Source organism: Papio anubis, chromosome 13 (assembly GCF_008728515.1).
Source record: "Papio anubis isolate 15944 chromosome 13, Panubis1.0, whole genome shotgun sequence".
In the NCBI taxonomy this organism is placed as follows: domain Eukaryota; kingdom Metazoa; phylum Chordata; class Mammalia; order Primates; family Cercopithecidae; genus Papio; species Papio anubis.
The window spans coordinates 61,977,379-61,989,702 of NC_044988.1; the positions used below are offsets into that span (position 1 = coordinate 61,977,379).

Consider the following 12,324-nt stretch of genomic DNA (forward strand, 5'->3'; position numbering starts at 1 on the left):
CTGGGCCCAGACAAAAGCAGCCCCTTTCCCCCAGTCCCTAAGGTCCCACTGCACTGAGCAAAGAGAATTTATAAAAAGAATCTGCCTCCTCCAAAGAGGGCAAGGAAGCCATGCAGTGCCAGGAGAGGAACAGGATGAGTTCAAAGTGGGTTTTAGCAGCAACTATCAAATCATAGTCTGCTGGGCCTACCGACAGCCTAGGTCTGCAGTCGAGGAGCCCACAATAAGTCGTCCCTGGCCCCTCTAAGTCACCATGTCAACTCGGCTCCAGGGAAGAACAGAGAGGAAAGATTGGAAAGCTAGAAGCACACAGAGGCCAGGAATCCTGCCAGGGAGAATTCATCCCCATCAGGGGTGGGGAGATCAGGCCTCAAGGTCAATGGAACACACAGCACACCTGGCAGGACTGAGACTCTCCTGACACCTGCACTGCCTTCCTGGGACGCCAAGCAGACACCTTTGAGGGGCTCAGGGGTGGGCAGGAAAGGCCTCTGGAGCACATACCTGAGGTCACCAAGGGTGCGGCCCTGCTACTGCTGCTGGACACACTCGTGGGGGTCCCACTCAGACAGAGGCTGTTCGTGGTGTTCATGCTACTGGACAGGCTGACACCTGAGGATGCGGAACTCGAGACGGAGGTTGCTGCCGTGGAGAAGTTGGCTGAGGACTGGAGGGAAGAGGCGCTCTCCACACTGGCATGCTGGCAAAAGAAAAGCCAGGACACATGGATCTGGAGGCAGAGGGGAGGGTGCTGGGGAGAGACTGGCCTGTGGCTTGGGCCCATAGTCTCAAGGCTGAGCAGGCAGGTGATGATGTAGCTACCCAGGCTCCCTTAAGGTGAGAGGCACCATGCTCAGTGCTCACTGTGGCCCCTCACACAGCCGCTGGTTCCAGCCATCAGGATACAATACATAAACTGAACATCAAAACTATTAACATTAAGCTCTAATGACCACAACTCTGTAAAAATCCTTCAAGCTGCTCATGCATTGGCATCCAAAATGAGGGCATAGAAATCCCAAGATAACTTTGGATCATAAATGAACACAGACTATCTGAATATGGGACAAGTACCTATCTCAGAGCAAAGCAAACAGTCTGAGAAGAGGCGAGCATAGGCCACAGGAAGCCCAGCGCAAGTCTCAATCTTTTGGAGGTTTCCCTTCTATTGGGATTCTCAGCCACTGTGGTCTGGAAACAACAGGAGGCTGAGAGAGGCCTTTGCTCCAAAACCTGGTGACATCTTTCAGTCCACCAACGCCTCACCAGGGCCCACCTAAAAGGGCATGGCCTGCCACTATGCCTGCTTGACAAGGTGCCCCTGGGAAGAAAGAGTGAACCAGTGGACGCTCCATCAGCCCCAAGTTCCAGGAGCCCCGCCCAGCTGCCCAACCCTAGCAACAGGGTCCTATGAAGAACTTCAAGCTCCGAGTGGGTAGGTGGGAGAGGTACACCTAGGTGGGCAAAGCAAGTTCCAAAAAAGGGAGGAAAAGCTCTGTAAGAGGGAGACCAGTCTCCAAACCAGGGCATAGAAAGCAGCATATAAACTTGTAGAGGAAAAGCCAAACAACAGGAAGGGCCCAGGAGAAGGACCCAACCTGCCTCCGCAGACTAACTCTCCGCGCCATCCCATGCCCACAGGTCACTACCCACCTGGCTACTGGCTTTAAGGAGCTAACATCAGAACAGATTCACCAAGGTAAAGACAGCCAAAAACATGGTTTCCTGGGGCTCCAAGGCATCTTATTCCTCCAGCACAGATGGGCAGGACTAGGCTGGAGAGAGCCCCACCAGGAAAAGGGCAAAGGATGCAACGGCCTGCCCGCCATCTAGGTCCTCTCCTTAGCGAGGAGCCAGACTCCCCACCACCTGCTACAGAAATCTGGAACAGCTCTGACCAATGCTTGCAAGTGTACTTGGATATATACAACCTTTTAGTCTCAGAAGGAAAAATAAACATTCCCCATCGCTAAGAGAAGCTCACTAGGGAACTAGGTCCTCACTTGCTGAAAGGGACTCAAGAGTCATCCGGCAAGTCTCTTCTCCCTTAGCTGCCCGACAGGGTTCCTGTCTCTGGCCTTGACCTTCCAGAACTGGGAGGACATCAACCTGCTGGATTAAAAGGTCAACACCAATTTTAAAGGCCTCGCTCAGTCCATCCAATGGGGTCTATGCAGTCAACTCCCCATTGATGGATGGGCCCAGAGAAGCAAAGGCAGGAGAAGATACTTAAATTTCCTTTAAGTACGGATGGAGAGTGATAAAGATCTAACTATGAGAAAATGGAAGAAAATACATAGATCTCTGTAAAAAAAAATCATAAACAGCAAACTTAGGGAAAAATCCCTATACTTCCCATCACGAAGGGCTCCCTAATACAGAAACAGAGACCAAAGACCTGACAAGAAAAGGAACCAAGAATATAAATAGCTCACACAGGCCAGGCGCGGGGGCTCACGCCTGTAATCTCAGCACTTTGGGAGGCGGAGGCAGGTGGATCACCTGAGGTCAGGAGTTTGAGACCAGCCTGGTCAACATGGTGAAACCCTGCCTCTATTAAAATATAAAAAAAGTAGCTGGGCCTGGTGGCATGTGTCTGTAATCCCAGCTACTAGGGAGACTGAGGCAGGAGAATCGCTTGAACCCAGGAGGTGGAGGCTGCAGTGAGCCAAGATTGCACCACTGCACCCCAGCCTGGGCCACAAGAGTAAAACTCGGTCTCAAAAAAATAATAATAAATAAATAAATAAAATAAAAGTAAAAAACTCACATAAAGGAAATCAAATGGTTTTCAAATATATATAAAAAAGGATGTACAATCTCATTAAAAAGTAGACTGATGGGCCATTTTTCTGCTAACATATTAAGAAAATACGAATGTTTAATAACACCATTTTGAGGAGGCAATGGTGTAACAGGACATTTTATTCACTGCCAGTGGGAGGTAAACAGGGTGAAATCACTATGCAGGGCAATCTGGAAATGTGTATAAAATCACAAATGCTTTGCTGTTCCATATCGTGGACTGACCTGCTACATACAGCTACACACATGAAACAACATAGGAAGGTTATCAAATGCAACATTCTCTGTAGTATCAAGACTGAAAACGACCCTAAAGCAGAACTGTGGGGAAAAACAACAACAACAACAAAACCCTTATGTTTCAACATGGAAACATCAAAATACACTTGTGGGGATACACAAGTGGGGAAAAAATTTGAAGGACACTGTACATAAAATACTCTCATTTATGTACCAAGAGAAAACGATAAAAAGGGCAGATAATGGCCGGCGCAGTGGCTCACGCCTGTAATCCCAGCACTTTGGGAGGCTGAGGCGGGTGGATTACGAGGTCAGGAGTTCGAGACCAGCCTGACCAACATAGTGAAACCCCGTTTCTACTAAAAATACAAAAATTAGCTGGGCGTGGTGGTGTGTACCTGTAACCCCAGCTACTCAGGAGGCTGAGGCAGGAGAATCACTTGAACCTGGGAAGTGGAGTTTGCAGTGAGCCGAGACTACGCCACTGGACTCCAGCCTGGGCAACAGAGTGAGACTCCATCTCAAAAAAAAAGGGCAGATGATAATGGCAAAAAGACTATATGTACGCACTGCATGTTTAGACTTCTATTTATTAAAAGAAAAATCATCTAAAGGATTGAGAAAATGTAAAGGTAGAGCCAAGTAGATGAGAGACAGAAAATCTTTTCATTGTAAATTGACAAGAATAGCAGAAGTAGATCAAAGGATACGTTTGACTTTTGGCTTTTTTTCCAATTTAAAATTTGCAGTTTTGATTTTTCTCTAGAGGCCAGAATGTCCATGACACATCAGAATTGAGCCTGCTGCAAGGGGTGGGCCTGCAGAGAGTCACTGAGAGGTCCTTGCCCCAGCCAAGCCCAGGGCTTCTGCAGAGCTGTGGAATTCACTTTTACAGGGGAAAAAGGAATATTTTGGGCTACTTGCAAATTGGAAGTTGGAATACCGAATCTACTGAGTAAAACAAACACTAATTTAGGTTGCAATAGAAATTCTTATTAAGCTATAATTTTTCTGGTAGACATTCATTTTCTATATGGAGATTGTTTTAAACCTATTTGAAAAGCCAATTCAATCATACATCGTATCTAATTATGTACCCTGTTTTTATTGCCTAACATTGTACACTATGTAATTTATTAATGTTTTGTATAACATTTAAAATTTTTACTTCAAAAAGTAAAGCTGTATACTTTCATCGTATGTCAGTTACCATTTGAAACATTTTACATATGTTAACAGTTAATGTTCACAGTCATGCCATGACTATGATGTATATACTATTATCTCAGTTTTCCAGATTAAAAAGATAAACAGAGGCACATAGAAGTTAGTTAATTGACCTGCCCGTTTTTACACAGGGAGTAAGGACGGAGCAGGCACACAAACCCAAGCAGTCTGGTTCCAGAGTCTGTGTTTTTATCTCTAAGCCGTTCTGTCCCTGATAGCTATGTCCCTGCATGCCATAAAATATACCTACCAGATTTTTTCTAAATAGTACTCTGTGATTAGACATTTAGGTTCAAAACTGAATATAAGAAAAAGTTCTTATATTCAAAAAACTTAATTTTATATTCAAAACTTTTATTCAAATAATTAAGTTTCTATTAATTATTGAAGGATGATCTGTTATTGTTAATAATAAAAGATTTGTAGAACATAGTAAAATTTTTGAACTTCAGAATGTCACTTTTTTTCCCAAGTTTGTTGTGACTTTATAAATGCTATACCAAAAGCAAATAATAAAAAATCACATATTCCTGTGGTCAACCCAGGCACAAAATTTCTTTAATGATTATTTTGCATTCTTATTCTGGCTTAAATAAAATCTATTTTTAAACAATTCAAAAAAGCAAAAAAAAAGAAAAAACTTTTCATTGTCTATCTTTCTATAACTTTTAAGATGAAATATTATAACAAACAGTTGACGGCTGAACAACAGGTTCGAAATGCATGGGTCCACTTACAGGCAGATTTCTTTTTCAACCCAATGCAGGCATGCATAATTTGAAAACACACATATTTGGAAGCCTGACTTTTCCTAGAGATGGGTTCTGCAGGGGCAACTGTGCGACTTGAGAATGTGCAGATTTTGGTGTAGGCAGCGGTCCTGGAACGAATCCCTCGCAAATATGGAGGGACAACTGTATTAGCAACGTCACAGTTCTGTCATGCTGACAAAGTATGGAACCCACTGGATGAGGCGATTCTGGCTGTGGCAGGTTGGAATACACGATCTGGAGTTTTTTTTTGAGGAGATGGAGAGTGCAGCTCACCATGAGTGCAGGAGCAATGGGCTCCCAGGCAGCAGTGGCACGGACACAGAGGGCAGCCCCATGGCGCTCCTGCTGAGGTCAGCTCACGGCTCCCATGAGCCACAGAGGGCAAGGGCAGGGGCAGGGGGACAGGCAGAGGTGTCCACACTGTGCTCTACTTTGAAAGTGGCAAGGCCGGGCGCGGTGGCTCAAGCCTGTAATCCCAGCACTTTGGGAGGCCGAGATGGGTGGATCACGAGGTCAGGAGATCGGGACCATCCTGGCTAACACGGTGAAACCCCGTCTCTACTAAAAAATACAAAAAAAACTAGCCGGGCGAGGTGGCGGGCGCCTGTAGTCCCAGCTACTCGGGAGGCTGAGGCAGGAGAATGGCGTGAACCCGGGAGGCGGAGCTTGCAGTGAGCTGAGATCCGGCCACTGCACTCCAGCCTGGGCAACAGAGCGAGACTCCGTCTCAAAAAAAAAAAAAAAAAAAAAAAAAAAAAGAAAGTGGCAGCTTGTGTGTTTTATAAAAGATTCTGTGTAAGGTTTGACTTGGAACATCAGCGTGTGAGAGCCACAGCATTAGCCAGATCCAGAGGAAAGGACAGGACGTCCCTTTTCCACCACCTCACTCTGCTAGTGAGCTGCTGCCTTCTTCAGAGGACCCCAAGTTCATATCAGTTTCCTGCCTCCTCTGTTCGTCTGCACCCTAATCCTTCCTCTCGGCCTGTGGACCTGCTTACTCCAACCTCACCCAACACCTCCTGCTGTCCAGGAGCATGGACATTTTGTTAATCCAGGCACCTTTCTATCCTCCCAATAGACGTTCCAGCCTCTCCTAAGTTTTCATTGGATGCCCTCTACAATCCGCCTCATCATCTCCATCTCACTACCATTCACTCCACAAGCCACCACAGTCTGGCTGACACCTACCACTTAAAACCATGCTCACAGCTCCACGATCCACTGAGCCACACCTCAATGACCATAATCTAGGGCTACTCTTTGGCATATGAGGACACTTCCCAGCTGGTGCTCCCACTCCGGCCTCCTGTTTGGCTTCTTGGCAGTGCATGTTTGCTTCCACCCTCTAGACTCCCTTCTCTAACATCGACCTTCTCACAATCTCTGCCTCTGAGTCAGGAAAAAAGGCACAAGGAAAGATCAAACAGCAAATTCGTGGGAGCAAGGTCACCACCTGACAGTCCTGCCAATGACAGATGAGGACTGGAGCAACGATTCTTCCCAGGTGCTACAAACTTAGAAAGCAAGATGTCCCTCAGATGGTGCCCAGGAAATCGGAGGCTCGAACCAGATCATGCCATCAAGACATTTCTGCCAAGCAACTCTAGATTATCAGATACTAAAAATCAGACTGAAGCTCCAGCTGCATCTGACTAAGCTCCAGGCTCCCTAAGCATGGTGGAGGAAGAGGAAGCCGCGCAGACACTTACTGTGTGTGACGTGCTCGAGGAGAGGGCTGCGTGTGCAGAGGAGAGGCTGCTCTGGTGGCTGGAGAGCGAACTAGAAGACAAAACAGAGTGCCGTACGTCCACCTGAACAAGTGATTCCAGATGAACAAGACACACGTGGCTCAGTGAGCTAGATTCAAACTTGTCCCTAGTCCCTAGCGAAGGACCGGCTTCAGACCCCTCCTCATTCCTTATCCCCAAAGAGCCCAGTGATGGGGTCCTGGTGGATGAGAATGACTTGCCATGAGGTCTGGAAAACTCCAGAGCCAGCTTCCCTCAATGACATCCACTTGCTCCTCAGATGCCAAAAGTCAAGACAGAGTTGCAGTAAGAGCACAGTCATCCTTGACAACCCCATTCAATCTGTGAATGAGGGATCAAAGTTCCTATGCTCAACTCCACATGCCAATTCCCATCAAACCCACTTTTGCTCCTGGTTAAAGAGTGATGGAGAACACTCCTCAGAAGACAGAGGTAGCAACCCCGCCCATTTTCCTACACCTTGTTCTAATAACATTGCTTCTTCAGCCATGGAAAGTTCAGGCCAGACACCTGCTCAGAAATCCATCATTCTCCTTCCACCTCACAGACACGGGCCCAGCGATGCCCAGAGAGTCTAGGCTCAGGCACCCTCTGGAGGGCGAAGTCAGGTAGGAGGGAGCTGCTGGCCTCACCCTACTCCCAGGGGACCCAGTGCTCTGTGCCAGTAGAGGCCGTCCAAGCAGGCAAGGTTTCCCTATCTGGTGGTTTTAAGGCACAGCCTGGCCAAAACCTAAGCTACAGTTGTAACGCAAAAGCTCGGGACATCATGTCAGAGACAACAAGTGTGCTCTGTTCATGGAAGCAGCCTTCTACAGGAGCTCCAGGACTTTGCCCCAAGGTACTTCTCACTCTGGGTCCACACCTTCCCCATACCTGCTAAGCTGAGAGAGAGGGCTGCTGCTCAGGTCGCCAGTGTGTGGGGATGTGGACGGCAGAAGTGCAGTGCAGGAGGTGGTGCTGGGCAGGGAGCTCACAGATGGGAGGGCAGAGGGAGGGCCTGTTGTCTTTGGAGCAGGAACGGACGAAGTAGCTGTAAGAAACAGATCTGTTTATTTCTACAACCAATCCTAAGTATCTGAAAATATGCTCAATATCTTGTGACATGTCAGCCTCAGTTGAGACATCCATAAAGTTACATTCCCCAGGAAAATGCCAAGCATGTCGCCAGATAGCCCCTTGTCTGTCAAACAACACTATCAAAGGACACACCATGCTCAGGTGTTCAAGATGCAGCAAAGAATAGGAAATGACACCTTTATAATCCAATCTATCCTATATGGGAACATACTTTTTCCACCTAAAGGAACCTAAGCTATAGATGCATCCAGAAAGAAAAACAGGTGCTGAGCCTAATATGTAGAATTATAACATGAGGCAAACTCCTCAAAGGGCACAGCAAGGGGGAGAAAGAAGCTGACAGGTGAGACCACCTACACATGCTTCCAAGTCAGGCTGACTCTACCAATGCTCACGGCCAACGTAAGGTAGACAGGGGTCGATGCATATGTTGTATAGAGACACAGATACCTAACATCTGCAGGAAGAACACACATCTACTGTCCAACACCTATTTCCAAATGCACAGTGAGCATTTCCTTGGTATGTACTTGAATAGATGAATCTCAAAGCACACACATGAGCTTCGTAGGCTTCAGAAAGAATGTGGAGACACTCAATCCTAGCTGTGGAAAGACTCAGTTTCAGTGCTGTCCACACATACAACTCAGATATGTGCTTGGAAATAAAACATCATTGTCTTTTCCAGTTAGGAAAGAGGAGCAACCTTGACCCTTCTAAAACCCAGGGAAAGCACTTGTCTCTAAAGGAAGGGCAGGTCAAAAACAAACACAAGCAATGAAAGGGTCAACTTACACCTAGGTCAGTTCTTACAGAGGCCTTCTTTTTATTGGCAGTCTATTCCATATATAAACCTGTTCATAAATAAACTGTATAAAGACACGATAGATAAACCTCACCTAAAACTAAGACCCCAAAAGGTACCGCCCTGGGCCTTGTATTACGATGCTAACAGCTTCACAGGAAGCCTCTCTCAAACAAACAAAATGGGGAGGGAAGGAGAGGAGGAAGTGAGGGAGAAGAGAGTATGGGAAATGAAAAGTAGGTTAATGTACACTGCTTCCCAGATACTTCAGTTCTCGACCCATGCCTAGACAAAAGAAACCTGCCACTACCACTGCTAGAGTAAAAAGTTCCTCTGTCATCCAACAAGCTCAGAATGACCAACGAATCTCCAAACAGACTTGGCAGCCCAACAATACCAGCAAATGTCAAACCAAAATCCTGGGGCTCCAAATCTGTCATTACAGTTTCAACTGAGGCTCACCCCGGTCTGCTTAACTTCAATATCCGCACTCCCAGGAAATCCTATTTAAAGAGAGTCTTTCTGGCTTCCCCATCCATTTGCCTTCCTGAATAAAGAAAGAAAACTACTATAAACAATCACAGACAAGCTGGTCAACTACAGAAAAGAAGCAATTAATGGATTCGCCTGTACTATCTTTGGTAATCACTGAGCTGTTGGAAGGGGGCCTCATTTTCTCCCAAATGTCCACAGTGAACATTTATCTCTCTTTCTAAGCAACAGTCCTTCAGGTCCTAAAGACAATGAGCCTATCTTTCCTGAACAAGAACAGTAATTTTTGCTGTAGAAGTACTTTTTTTTTTTTTTTTTTTTTTTTGAGATGGAGTCTTCACTTTGTAGCCCAAGCTGGCTCAAGCGATTCTTGTGCCTCAGCCTCCCAAGAAGCTGGGATTACAGGCACGCACCACCACACCCGGCTAAATTTTCATATTTTAGTAGAGACAGAGTTTCACCATGTTGCCCAGGGGATCTCAAACTCCTGAGCTTGGGCAATCTGCCTGCCTTGGCCTCCCAAAGAACTGGGATTGTGGGCATAAGCCACCCAGCCTGGCCCAAGCATCTTTAAGATGCGTACTGTACGCTGCACTTGTGGTGCAGTGTGATTAGGGCAGAAGAATATGAGACCATCACCTCCCTCTTGCTGTGGCTAAGACATTTCTAATAATACCACAGCCAACACCTGGTCCAAAAAAAAAAAGCAAAAGGGCTGCTTTTTAACGAATGAGCCATTGACCAACTGGTGTTTTCCACATCACTTGAGCTATCTTCTTCCTCTGTTTGGTTGGCACCAGCCATGACAAGAGTAGCCTGCTGGTATACTTACTGTCTAGTGTCTGCTGACTTCGACCACCACCATGTCCATTCTATAAGGAAAAGAAGAGAACATAAACTTACAAAATGAAATCATTACCTGGGTGGCTTTTTATACTTTCTGTAACATGTAGCTTAATCAAAAAACAATGATCTCTTTTATTGTATTTTTTAATAAAGGGGAGGTAATACAACAAACTCTCATACAAGAACAAATGTTTAAAAAAATTTTTTTTCACCTCCCCAGGTTCAGGTGATCCTCCCACTTAGTCTGCCTAGGAGCTGGGACTACAGGTGCATCCTACCATGCCTGGCTAATTCTTGTATTTTTTGTAGAGATGGAGTTTTGCCATGTTGCTCAGGCTGGTCTCCAACTCCTGGGCTCAAGCAATCCTCCTGCTTTGGCCTCCAAGAGCACTGGGATTACAGGCATGAGCTACCACACCCAGCCCCAAATCATTTTTTTTTAAAGATAACTTTTTGAGATGGTGTCCTGCTCTGTCACCCAGGCTGGAGTGCAATGGTGCATCTTAGATCACTGCAAACTCCATCTCCCAAGTTCAAGTGATTCTCCTGCCTCAGTCTCCCAAGTAGCTGGGACTACAGGTGTGCACCACTACACCAGGCTAATTTTTGTATTTTTAGTAGAGATGGGGTTTCACCATGTTGGCCAGGCTGGTCTCAAACTCCTGACCTCAAGTGATCCACCCACCTCGGCTGCCCAAAATGTTGGGATTACAGGTGTGAGCCACCATGCCCAGCCAAAAGATAACTTTCATACTAGAAATTATCACATTTTATATCATTAACAAAATGATTCTGAGATAAAAAGAGATGGTTCCTTGAAAGATGGCTTTTCTTAAGTGGGTTGGGTAGTGAAAGGGTTATGGCAATGTAGGCCCAAAAAGAGCAGAAACTGAAATCAACTGGTTGGTGCTAACCACAAGGCATCTCAGTGGAATTAACACACATGAAAAAGGCATCTCACAAGAATGACGTCTGCCTCCACAGACTGAACAGGGAACATAGGGCATGGAACAATAAACATCAGAACCTACGAGGCTCAAATACTGTCCCAAGATAAGAGGAACAGGCCGGGCGCTGTGGCTCACGCCTGTAATCCCAGCACTTTGGGAGGCCAAGGCGGGCGGATCACGAGGTCAGGAGATCGAGACCATCCTGGCTAACACAGTGAAACCCCGTCTCTACTAAAAATGCAAAAAATTAGCCGGGCGAGGCGGCGGGCGCCTGTAGTCCCAGCTACTCGGGAGGCTAAGGCAGGAGAATGGCGTGAACCCGGGAGGCGGAGCTTGCAGTGAGCCGAGATTGCGCCACTGCACTCCAGCCTGGGCGACTAAGTGAGACTCTGTCTCAAAAAAAAAAAAAAAAGATAAGAGGAACATGAAAAAGAGCTAAAACAGATTCTTTCTTACAAATTGCAAAAACACCCTAAAGTTGTTTCCTCTGTATCAACTCAAATCTTATAAAACCTCTGCTCATGAATATTACACTTATTTATGATACTCTTTGTTCTACAAAAAGTTATTTTTTACAAGTTATGTTTTTACAAGAAATATAGAAAATTAAACAGAACTACCAGGAAAAAAGTAAGTTAAAATAACAGGTTACAGTCAAGGAAAGGGAAACAACATACCTCACCAAATACATAAAAATAGGTAGAAAGTGGGGCCGGGCGCCGTGGCTCACACCTGTAATCCCAGCACTTTGGGAGGTCGAGGCAGGTGGATCACGAGGTCAGGAGTGAGACCAGCCTGGCCAACATGGTGAAAACACTTCTCTACTAAAAGATACAAAAAATAAGCCAGGCATGGCGGCGCGCGCCTGTAATCCCATCTACTCAGGAGGCTGAGGCAGGAGAACTGCTTGAACCCCAGAGGTGGAGGTTGCAGTGAGCCAAGATCATGCCATTGCACTCCAGCCTGGGTGACAGGGCAAGACTCCCCCCCCAAAAAAAAAAAATTGGTAGAAAGTAATCACAGGTCTAGTTTTCTGCCTCACCCTAAGTAAGGTTCATGCCCCACTAAATATACTTACATGATGTTGAACATGGGCATCCTAAACACCACAAGCCCTGACATGTAAAGGAGTCATCTTTAAAATACACCAGATAAAAAAAGCACAGAAAAGGGGAATAGGAAACAGCAGACCTGAGGAAGATTTCACTTCAGCTTGAAAAAAAAAAAATTTTTTTTTTTTGAGACAGTCTCACTCCGTCACCAGGCTGGAGTGCAGTGGCACAATCTCAGCTGACTGCAACCTCTGACTCCCTGGTTCATGAGATTCTTCTGCCTCAGCC

At 46.1% G+C, this 12,324-nt stretch overlaps 1 protein-coding gene and 1 non-coding gene across 3 annotated transcripts in view; both read right to left on the minus strand.

Moving 5' to 3' along the window:
* Nucleotides 1-12,324, minus strand: part of UBAP2 (ubiquitin associated protein 2) — a 134,406-nt gene that overhangs the window by 5,607 nt on the left and 116,475 nt on the right. For both annotated transcript variants that reach the window (XM_021927437.2, XM_021927438.2), the window contains 4 exons: nt 10,021-10,060; nt 7,688-7,844; nt 6,755-6,824; nt 505-700 (listed from right to left, as the gene is read on the minus strand). In XM_021927437.2, the coding sequence (XP_021783129.1) occupies nt 505-700; nt 6,755-6,824; nt 7,688-7,844; nt 10,021-10,060 (463 nt within the window). The remainder of the gene's footprint in view (nt 1-504; nt 701-6,754; nt 6,825-7,687; nt 7,845-10,020; nt 10,061-12,324) is intronic.
* On the minus strand, nt 8,499-8,579 carry LOC116270170. The gene has a single exon (XR_004178096.1). It is a non-coding gene; the product is annotated as a small nucleolar RNA SNORD121A (small nucleolar RNA).